Source organism: Struthio camelus, chromosome 2 (genome assembly GCF_040807025.1).
Source record: "Struthio camelus isolate bStrCam1 chromosome 2, bStrCam1.hap1, whole genome shotgun sequence".
Lineage (NCBI taxonomy): Eukaryota > Metazoa > Chordata > Aves > Struthioniformes > Struthionidae > Struthio > Struthio camelus.
Window position 1 is genome coordinate 106,077,044 of NC_090943.1, and position 11,729 is coordinate 106,088,772.

The 11,729-nt window shown below is 42.0% G+C and overlaps 1 protein-coding gene across 1 annotated transcript; it reads right to left on the bottom strand.

The window, feature by feature from the left end:
• Nucleotides 1–978: 978 nt before the first annotated feature.
• On the bottom strand, nucleotides 979–11,178 carry LOC104146131 (leukocyte elastase inhibitor). Its single transcript, XM_068932004.1, has 7 exons — nucleotides 11,063–11,178; nucleotides 8,645–8,820; nucleotides 6,211–6,348; nucleotides 5,158–5,275; nucleotides 4,318–4,460; nucleotides 3,326–3,493; nucleotides 979–2,593 (listed from the first exon to the last, which is right to left on the bottom strand). The coding sequence occupies exons 2-7, from the start codon at nucleotides 8,810–8,812 to the stop codon at nucleotides 2,192–2,194; spliced, it is 1,137 nt and encodes a 378-aa protein (XP_068788105.1). The 5' UTR covers nucleotides 8,813–8,820; nucleotides 11,063–11,178; the 3' UTR covers nucleotides 979–2,191.
• Nucleotides 11,179–11,729: the final 551 nt, after the last annotated feature.

The window sequence follows — 11,729 nt, forward strand, 5'->3', positions numbered from 1 at the left end:
ATTTTCAATTACAAATAACTGAAAGTAATAAAGACGTGAGCCCCCTCATAAAACCTCACATAATAGTTCAAAGCTGTGGTATTTATCAAATTACTTCAGTAATCTGATAGAGTTCAGTTTTGTATTTTGGATCTTAAAACCTGGGAAAGAGGTACTACTTCACTTACCTTAGTACAGCTAAAAAAGTGCAACTCTACTTTTTGTTTGCAGTGAGGAGGAAAGTTATAGTTATGTAAAGGTACACAGCAGTGTAGCTTTAGATTTCTTCTGATGGCCTGGTAAAGTGGTTACACCCCTAACAAACTTGGGACATGATACATCTTTCAAGTGTTGACTGAGTTTAAGTATATAAAGGTAAGGATGTATACCGCACAGTTCTTAATCCTTACTTAATCAAAAAAAGTCACTGTCAACAGACATTTTTGCCAAAAGGCTGAAGGTGAAGACTCAGAAACCTAGAACAAATAGTTCCAATTTTTGACACAAGGCTCTGTGGTAATCTAGCCTGCAAATCTCCAAAGACTTATTCACAATGCGTTGGCTTTTCAAATCATTCAGCACAGAAAAGGTTATACTCACACCCGCACCCTGCAATACGCTCCTTCACAAATTGACTGGAGCCTTTGAAACTGAGGTATCAGTAACGCACTGAAACACATTTACTAATGTAAGGACCACATGCTTAAGTCATTTAATATAAGCTGTTATTCTCCCCCTGTTCCCTTTGAATGCTAGCAGATGGAGTTGCTACATTTACAGGGGAAGCTGATGGTTCACAGCAGAAATCTGTTCAGACCCCATAATCTGTTCCCCTAAGCCAGGAGTTTTTCTGTAATCCCACTTATTCTGAACTGCATACAGCTCATCATGCCTACTGAGCCCATGTCTTCCTTTGGCACTAGCCTTTAAGGTAAATGGTTCTTTTTGTACTCCGAAATACTCGAGTGTGTGCAAACACGTCCTTGTTTTAAACACAGGTTTACAAAAAAGTCTTTATTTGTAGCTTAAAGACAAGATTATTACACAGTTCACAATTAAATAAATGACTGTGCCCAACTCAGAACTGAGGCTGTACAGGTAAACATTAGGAACGAAAGCCAGGATATAGATGACACGGGCATATAATGACCAGAAATAAGCACAGAACATTAACAGTACACAGTCACAGCGGCTCCCTGGTGTAAGGCACTGTTAGCATATAGAGAGGTAGTGGAAGTCGGAGCTCAGTAAACGTGGCATGCTTATACAGGCAGTGACGCATCAGGTAGCTGCTGAAGATTACATACAGCCGTCTGCCGGGAAGCCATAATGTTTTAGGAGGATCACACTGGTTCTGGCAAGCAATCTAGGCCATGTTAAAACCTCTGAACTTGCAGAAAGGAAGCTAAAGACACCTAAAACCTCTGCCACCTTCTGAGCCTTGCCAACATTTTCACACATTTTCAGCAACTAAACTAGTACCAAACTATAAATTTTAAAACTCTCTTTAAAGATGTCCCCGAAAGATACTATTCATGTCCTACCCTTCTCCTCATTCAAGAGCAATGTTATAAGTTTTCTAGCTCATTACTGGAAGGGGTTACTTCTGTTTAAATAGCTTAATCCTTTCTCTAATAATAGATGTCTCTAAACAAATGCTATCTGACCTTCTATTCCAAGAGAGAACTAGGCAAACTCAGCTGTTCAGGAGCATGCCTTTTGGTGCCAAGAAGTATTTTATTGAAATATCTTCCAGGAGCAAGGCTTTAGGGAGGAATAGCTTCGCAAGTACATCCTAACACACATGCACAATGATTGACTGGATCAGTCAGCGGTGACTGACATAGGGCTGTCAGCCTGAATAGTAAACAGAGTGTTCTGTGCAAGAAGACATGGGGTGATGCCATGTCTTAAATGTCCAGAAGTATTTCAACTTCTAGTCCAATTTCAAAAGAAGATTTCTTCTGCCTAAGGTTAAGATTTTCCTAGTGATTAAAGATGCTCTGTAAGAACAGGGCACAGAATCCCAAGAAAAAAAAAATACTCATCAATTTCTCTGGGTTTGTTTTAATGGGAACTGCAGAATCTCGGTGAAAGTTACTAAAAACTCAGCGACAGGAGCATTAAATTTCTACATCAAAATCCAACTTATTTAGGAGCAAAGCTTTCATTGATCGCAGCAGGAACTGGGCTACAGATAATAGGTTCTCTTCTATGGAGAAGTGTATCTGCCAAGAAAAAGTATGCTTTGTGTTGGGTTGTGGCGGATAAAGAAAAGGAAAGGATGATCAGCATTGAAATCCTCTTCCATAACCATGCAGAGCATAGCAATGCCAGCAGTGGCAGCTGCAGCTTCTGTGCCTTCCTCATTCACTTCTACAAAAGCCTTGTGGACAATTTTAGACAGAAAGAGGTCACGTGCCCCTGACATTCCCGACAAGTCAGCCTTGCCACTGTCAAATACATCTAACAAGCCCATAGCAGATAAATCTGATTTAAGGTCATAGCTTTCTTCTAGCTTAAATTTCGGCAAATGCACATTAACATCAGTGAAATACAGATGCTGTGGATGTGTCCATTCCTGGAGCTTCTCAAAGGTGAGCTGCTTTTCCAGCTAGAATTAACAAGCACAGAGATCATCAAATATCACTAGTGTAGAGATACTTAAATTCCAGTAACATTTGAAACGCTTTACAGAGCGCTATTCAACTACAAAGCATCTATACAAAAATGACCATACCCATATCATTACTAGTACCATGTAGATCAAATGAACACTATTAACATTAATGAAATCAGTGCGGCGTTTACCCAACACAGATGTTTACTTCCTCCTGCAGCGTAGAGAAGGGAATAACATGCACTGATAGCAACTAAAAACAGTCATTCCTACTGTTTCATCTAACTAAATGGAACTACATAATTAAAAGCCAATAACAAAAGTAATTATCAGAGATCTCAAAGAAGCTGATGTGTTCCTGGTCATTTAATGGTAAACAGTCTCACTACTTTAAGGCTAAGAAAATAAGATTTTCAAAGTTCACGAAAGGAAAGTTCTGTCATTAAAAAAGGAGGCAAGTTAAGTCTCATAGTTAACTTCCTTTTTGTTATCTCCCTCATGACTCTGTCCTGCAAGCCAAACACCAGTGAATGCAAGCTACAAAACCAGAACACAACCTCTCCTGATGCATTGCATGCATATATTCTTTATGGCAATGTTAGTGGAGCATTATCTAAAAATATGCTTGCTAGATATGGGGCTCTGAGACCATAGGTTTCACCAAGGCTTTAATTTTGAATGGCAGAGCTTATCTATTAAATAACTGCATTAGCTTAGAAAGGTCACCTCCTGCAGCCCAGTAGAGTCATCTTCAATGTGATCGGGTAATAAGATGATCATACTAAGTTCTTGTCCATCGTAGGGCAGCTCTAAAATACGGGTCTTCATTTCAGAGATGTATCCAAAATGAAATTTCTCTTTCTGATACATCATTTTCACTGTCTTTCTTTCATTCTAGGTGGTCAAAAGGTAGAAAAATAACAGTTAAGAAAAATAATAATTTTGAGAAGTGAAAGAAAACAGCTAAGTTAAAAATCAAGTCTTTATGTATGTTGCTAATAACTAGGATTAAAATGAATCTTGCAATCCCCCTTCCCTCATTATATCAGACAATTATACGACCCTCTTCATCAGACTTCTGACTGCATGTTAATAGCTTTTTTGAAGGCAAAATGATATATAAATGCTGATTTATTATGTTTGGTTCTCCTTTGGCTTCTCTAGCACAGTCACTGCAGAAACTGCGACAGAATTTCTTTGACTTGCTGTGCCTTTATATTACTCTACCAGCAAAAATGACCAGGGAGTGTGTTAAAGTCAATGAAGATAAACTCTGTTCAGCATAAAGTAGATGACAGTGTACCTTGTACACAGTAGATGACAAGTACCTTGTAAAGCTGTTGCCATAAGTGGAATATAGAACAAGAAAACAGTGCTCAACCAAAATGTCTAATCGCTTGCTAAAGTGGCATCGCAAACAGACTCAGTTTATAGAAGCCCATGGACAGATAAACTCTGTGGGGCATAGTCAGGTTCCTAGCCTATGCATGAGAAGCATTCCTGATGCGATTCCAATAAACACCGAGAGAATTAAGAGCTTGCCGAATACAGAAGCATACTAAAATCCATACAAAAACTCTTTCAGCTGAACTGAAAATATTCATGAAAGTATTTCCTTTTATATTTGTTTTTTAAATCTTATCGGTTCATAAAGCTTCAAGACCCATATTATTTGATGTTTCTGTTAGATACACACTACCAAGATGTATCCATTTTACCTTATTTAACCAAAACGGCATGTCAACGGTACTGGCTTCTTTAAACTTCTTTACCCAGTTCCCTTTGAAATAAATAGCATTCACCAGTACAAGCCTGGTCATGTTATTAACTGAGCCTTCAGACAGCAGATTAGGGACTTTACCTTGAGAGGGAGAGGGGAAAACATGTCACAACAAAATCTTTTTGTTGGCTACATATAAAACATCCCTGATGCCACAGAAATACTACAGATATAAAACTCCAGCCCGCTAATAAAAACTGTACATTCCAGGACCAGTCTTTTTACCTTACCACATTTTTTAATAGTACACACTACTATAACTTTGGATATACAGTAATCTGATGAAAGTGCAATATTTTCAGCTTCAACTGTCACATGTAATTCTCAGTCTCTGGTGATTTGGTTCTTGCTATCGAGCTCAAAACAACCCAGTGGGATCCAAGCTGCAGGAGCACTGGCACATCACTTGACGGTCAAATTTTTTTGCAAGCAACGACGCAAGAAGTAGAGAATACTTAAATTTAGGATCATTGGATTTAGAAATTATATATACAGTATTGATCAAACTATCTAAAACAAATTCCCCAACTCAAGAGTATAAACCTATGTTTAGACAGCTGTTCTGCATTTATTGGCCTTAATGCACAAAAATGGAAATATCTTTAAACCTATGTGACTGTTTAAATGCCTTGCTTAGGTACTCTCTCGTTGTGTCAGTCAAGCAACTGAATATCCCAGGGCAAAATGAAATTGCTCTAAAGGCAGCAGAAAATAAAACCTATTCCTGCTCCCAAGCCATGAAACACTGTCAGTTACTTCATTAACCTTAACAGCTTACCTTCGGTTTTCTTCTCTACCCACTGGTTAATTTCCTTTCGGGCTTCATCATAAGCCTGAACAAAATCAACTGTGGCCAAATCAGCTCCATATAATTTCCGAGTATTAGTCAGGAAATCCTAGATTTTGGAACGATAAGGAATAGCTTTCATTGCGTGGAGATAAGAAAACACCTCTTTATGATGCAGGTAACGTCCAGGTCAAACAGTTTATCCCCTACTCAGAGGTGGGGCCCTACCTACTGTCTGTTTTTCATTCATATCAGAGCAAGCCTCCTAGTGCATCTGCCACGCTTACCTGCAACACGGTGCTTATTACAGGCATTTCAGTCGGTCACTGTGGTGAAGCAGGCTGAAGCACAGGCTGTGCACCGCACAGCTCCCAGAAGGTGCTGAAGAGGGATATAAACAGCAGCCTTGCCTTGGGAGTGCTCTTCACACAAAGGTATAATTCACTCGTGAAGGGACATGCTGTTTAGACATGTTCGGTATTCCCTCCCTAATAAATAGGATGTTTTCATAAATATCTACGGAATGTGGCAGCCTACCAAAGGAAATCATTAAAAGCTGCTGGCAATAGACTCTGAGCAGACATTGAAGGAGTGGGATATTATGATAATTATTTTCAGCTAAGAACCGAGGCAACCGCTTATTCTCTTGAGCCCAAGAGCTGCAGAACTGAACAAGTGAAGAAAATGCATTCTGCTGAGTAATATCCTTTAGGTAAGATGTACAGGTGTCCACAGGTGTGGGCATGCTTATGCACATATGTAACACTTTTGTCAACTGCCCGGTAACATTTACAAATATGCCTAGAAATATTTTTACTTTATAAATATTCAAATGGTTGCAAATGCATTTTTAATAAATCAGTAACACGTGAGTCGCACTGCTTACGAAAGTAAAGCCAAAAGTTGTTAAGTTTTACATTTAGACCTGTTCTAGTGGGGTTGTTTTTGCCATGGTGCATTCTGGAGATAGGAAAGAAACTGATGACTGAGTTTCAAAACTTCCTACAGGGTTCAACCACACAATTACATTCTGCATAAACATACTGGCAAAAAGCTGTAGGACTTCTCTCCAAAGAGCCGACTGGCAAGCCGTAAGAGATAGGGAGCATCACTTTGGTTAATATCTGTAGTCAGAGTCTGAAATCTTGAATGAATATCTTCGACCTTGTCAAAATGAAGTGTCTGAAATAAATGAAATGAATCAGCTGCTGCTAATCCAGTCTTGAAAGAATGTACAGTATAGCTGTAGCATGTATCTGGACAGTCAGGTAGCTAGGTTGAAAATGGAAAAGAAAAAAAGAGGCTGGAAGCTGCTTAAAGATTTCAGTAAGTCTGCGAAGGAATAAATTCTTTTGTAGTGTTAGGTTGCCTGTGTCAGTCACTTGTATTAAGCTACTGCTTTATATTTAGTCACAGCTGAAGCCATTGATTATACTCCAAAGAGTCCTATCTGAGTGGTGCCTGCATGCCTCCCCTCCATGGACCATTGGGCACTAGGATTCGTTCCCAGGTGGGAAACTGAAAAGACAAGCGATGCTATAAGGACATCTCAGCTTTCTTGCTTCTCCCTTTGGCCCAAGAGAACCTCTGTTTTTGCTCTTTAGAACATATAATGAAACCTTATATAGGGATTATGTGACCACTCAAGGAAGATGTGCTCCTAAAATAGCCTAACACAGTTGTCTTTTATGATTTAATGAAAACATAACTGCGTTCATATACACCTGCATAATCTTAAAATTAAATCCATTGCTGCAGTTTCTCTTTACCAGTACCGTCTTTCCCAGAGGCAAGCTGGCTAGCCAAGGATTATAGACACGACTATGAAAGCTATCAGACTTCATTGACAGAGAAGACAAAACCAAGGCAGGGACATCTGCATTCAAATTTAAATCACATTTCTCAGCATGGATGACTGCTGTCGAACACGCACAGAACACAAAGGAAAAGTCCTCATTTTATTTCACTGTTTTGGGTCAGGTCTTACTGCCTACACTGAAGCTGTGTTGTACATATGAATAGTTGAGCACTGAAGCACTCCGCAAGAGGATTATAACCACAGAAACAAATTTCTGTATGACTGCAAACAGCCCTTGACAGCTATCAGCCACTGCCTCCTCAATTAGCTAAGCTTTCCTAAGTAAAGCATTATGGTATGAGAACATGCATTACTGAAGATCATTGTGTTGAAATGCACATCTTTTCAAAGCTCTTTTTGTATTATTTCTACTCTCAGTAGGTCGATCCTGGGTGGGGCTGTCAGTTTGGAATATGTGTGCAAAGTCTGTTTGTATAAGTAATGAGAAAATAATTTTATTGTCCTATTCAGTAAGCACAGCACTGAGTAATAGTATAAAACAGTTCCTCCTAAAGTCCAAAATACAAAGGTGAAATTAATCATAGACAAATACATCACGATCACTGCAACCAGAATTCTCATATGCTCCTTCACACTGGTGGGCAGCAGCTTAAAATAACAAAAAGCAGTAGTGACTGAGCTCCTCTTGTGCAGGAGGCCTCAGAGGAAATTAGCACACTCCTGTACACCATTTTTGCATTTTGTAATCAGTGCTGTGAAATCCTCGACTCTTAAAAAAAACTAATTTAAAATACAGATGCTATTTGCTCCAGATTTCAAGCAGGCTGTTGAACGTGGAAGGGCTGATGAACTGAGTTCACAGCAAAACCATTCACAAAAGTGAACATGTTAAACCATTTATGCAAACTATGCCTGGCTAACATAAGACTATGGTAAGAATAGGCATGTGGGCTCAGCTCCTCAAAGATACTTGAGCGCCTACTTCTTACTGCAGTCTTAGATATCCAAAGGTCCTGACAATGACAACTACCTCATCAAAGCAGATCCATATAACAGGCAATATAAAGAGTGTATTAAAGACACATATTTGACATATATCTGATGTTATCATTATGGCTACCTCTCCAAGAACTTAAGAGCACGTTTATATGTATCCTAAATATGAATGCTTTCCTATATCAAGGATGCATTCCCATCATTTACCAAAACCTGGGGCCTAGCACTAAGATAACATCATCATGTATTATCACAGTTATCATACTTTAAATATAAGATTTTATTATTGCTTTTGTATTTATTAAAGTGTATTTTGTAAGAAGTGTACCATTACTAAACCTGCATTTACAAAACAACAGTTCTTTATGGAAATGTCTCATGAAAACTAATAAGGCCTTGCTGCTAGAAACTCTGGTCAGTTTAAATTGAGGCTGACTAATTAGTGAAATACTTCACCAATTAATTAGTGAAATTAAATGAGAAACAAGGGCCATGGCAAAGATGGAAAGAGGGCTTTGAAGCAGAGCAGGCAGAAGATAGTGGCAGAAAATAGATCAAGGAAGACTCAGTGAGCATGAGAAAATCTTGTCATATTTTGCCATTCTTTCATTTTCCCTCTTCTAAAACTTACGATTTTAATGAAAGAGAAAACTTTTTGCTAACCTTCAGCACCTGGGCCTCTGTATTACCTTTGGCCCCTAGAAGGACCATTGCCAGAGCAGCAGAAATACTGGCAGGAGAGAAGAAAACATTTCCTGTTGGGTTGGTCTCATTAACTCTCCTGAACAGACTGAGTGCAAATCTGCTGTTTGCATTACTCAAGTTTTCCATGGTTTCAACTGAAAAATAAAACATTCAGTAAGTAATCCAGGAAACACTACAAAATCCAACGCTTTGTGAGTCACAGAGTAAAGATGGGATTTATAAAATGTGCATCTAAGTACAGGAATAGCAAGAATTTTGCTGTCAATGCATCATCTTCTTCTTCAAAAAAGTAGTGCAGTCCCAGTCACACTAACTTTAAAGACATTATTTCAAAAAATTCCTTGCCTTCCACCTTGAAATTGGAAGCGTGTGTACTGGCAGGATTGTAAATTAACCTTTCAATTCCACAAATCCAACATACTCAAAGACAGCTCAATCATGCAGTTTGGTTCCCATTCTTTCACATAAATCCTATATGGAGGATATCCATAGTAACTGCTAGCTAATAAGGGAGAAGTACATACCTTTTGGCAAGTTGCCTGCCTTCAATGAACAAACCATGCCACATTAAGATGCCAATCCCGCCAAAGGCTTAAGTGAACACTTATCTTTACCAGTGTCAAAAAATATGTGAATCTTAACAGGATTGTGTGTAAATCCTAAGTGTATGGACAGAGAGCCTGGGTTTTGGATTAACTGAAGCCAACGTAACTGCTAGTGAAAGCACAAGTGAAATGCAGACCAGGTGAAGCTTCGGGGTTGACAGGGCACAACCAGAGCACGGATTCATGTCGGTGAGAGCCTCCCTACTAGGCATTTGAAACTGGAGTAGAAGGTGTGAGGGCTGAGTTTGCACTGCAAAAATCTACACAAAGGCTGGCAACAGTATCACAGAAGCGCAGAATGGTTGAACTTGCAAGGGGCCTCTGGAGATCATCTAGTCCAACATCCCTGCTCAGGCAGGGTCCTCTAGAGCACATTGCCTAGGATCATGTCCAGACGGCTTTGGAACAGCTCCAGGGAAGGAGACTCCACTACCTCTCTGGGCAACCTGTGCCAGTGCTCAGTCGCCCTCACAGGAAAGAAGTTTTTCCTCATGTTCAGATGGAACTGCCTATGTTTCAGTTTCTGCCCGTTGCCTCTCATCCTATCACTAGGCACCACGGAGAAGAGTCTGGCCCCATCCTCTTGACACCCTCCCTTCAGATACTTGTACGCATTGATCAGATCCCCCCGAGCCTTCTCTTCTCCACGCTGAACAGGCCCAGCTCTCTCAGCCTTTCCTCGTGAGAGATGCTCCAGTCCCTTCACCATCTTTGTAGCCCTTCACTGTACTCACTGAAGCAGCTCCATGTCTCTCTTGCACTGGGGAGCCCAGAACTGGACACAGTACTCCAGAGGTGACCTCATCAGGGCCGAGTAGAGGGGGAGGGTCAGTACTGGTGCAGGGGGTTATTCCTCCCTAGGTGCTGGCCTCTGCACTTCCCTTTATTGAAGTTCATAAGGTGGCCCTCTACCCATCTCTCCAGCCTGTCCAGGTCCCTCTGAATGGCAGCGTGGCTCTCTGGCGTATTAGCTACTCCTCCCATTGCTGTATCATCAGCAAACTTGCTGAGGGTACACTCTGTCCCGTCATCCAGGTCACTGATGAACAAGGTGAACAGGACTGGACCCAGTCTTGACGCCTGGGGGACACTGCTAGTTACAGGCCTCCAACTAGACTTTGCACCACCGAGCATGACCCTCTAAACTCTGCCATTCAGCCAGTACTGGTCTATACTGTAAAATCTTCCTGCCTGCCCAGCTAAGATGCTTCTCTCTGCTTGCTTGCAGTGTGACTTTCAGATGTGGCTGTTTCTTTGCAAAGTTTCATTTTAGACACTGGCACCTTGTGCATCTGCCTTGAGAAATCAGAGGGGCACCCCAGTAGCATCATTACCACTCAGCCACACGGAGGTCATACTGGAACCTCGTTATTGCTGGTACAGCCTTTCCACAGGCAATCATCTAAAACATTATCCGAGTCAGCTGCCTGACAGATAAAATGCCACTATCTTTGCAACTATCCTTTATCTAGCTCCCTGCTAGAAGAGACACGCTTTACAACAAAAAGCATTGTTTTACACTTACACACACACATACGCAATTCCTAGGCGTTTTGCTGACATGCAGCGCTTTATACCCCCTCGCCCTCCGGCTGCCCGAGCAGCGGCCGCGCAGACACGGCCGCGGCGGGGAGGCAATGCGGGGGGGGGGGGGGGAGGGGGACCTTTTCACCCCGCTACCGGCCTATTCCCGTAGAAATCACCCGGAAGGGGCCCCCTGCGCGCTCCCCTCCCGCCCCGCGGAGCCCCAGCGCAGCCGCCTGCACCCTACCTGCCCGGTGCGGTGCGGAAAGTCCCGCTGTGCCGCCGGGGCCGCCCCGGGGCGGGGAGAGGGGAGGGCAACGCCGCACCCCGCCGCGCTGCACCGCCGGGGTATTGGCCCGGGCGGGGAGCGCGCGAAGGGGCGCGGCGGTGCGCGGGCGGCTCTTCGCCGCCGCTGGCCCGGGCCCGGGCGCGACGAAGGCGCTCGCCGCGGAAGGGAAGGCTTGGGTATCCCCGCTCGCCGGCGCGAAGGGCGCAGCTGGCCTCGGGAGTGGGACTAACCGAAAAATAAAATAAAAAATCCCAGCGCGCAAATGACAAAAGGCATTTTTTTTTTGGTCCAATGGGAAGCTCGCTGTGGGCGCCTAGCATAGCTCACTTCTCCCTGCCTTATCAGGCCTATTAAACTCAACTTTTAGCTTGCTGTTGTTTTTACTTTCTTTTTACCTAAAAGGTAGAGAAAGAAACAAGGAAGAGGCTTTTTTTTTTTCTTTTTAACTTGATTTTTTTTCCTTCACCTCCGCTTGATTTGGCCAGTCAGAACGCATCGCACCCAGAAAGCCACTCTGCTTTAAAGGCTACTGTTTAGTAAAATGCAATCTCGCCCATTCTGTCTTTGAGCATGCAGGACAAACTGTTTAGCTTAAGCATGTGACATGCATCCTCATGCATCCTGC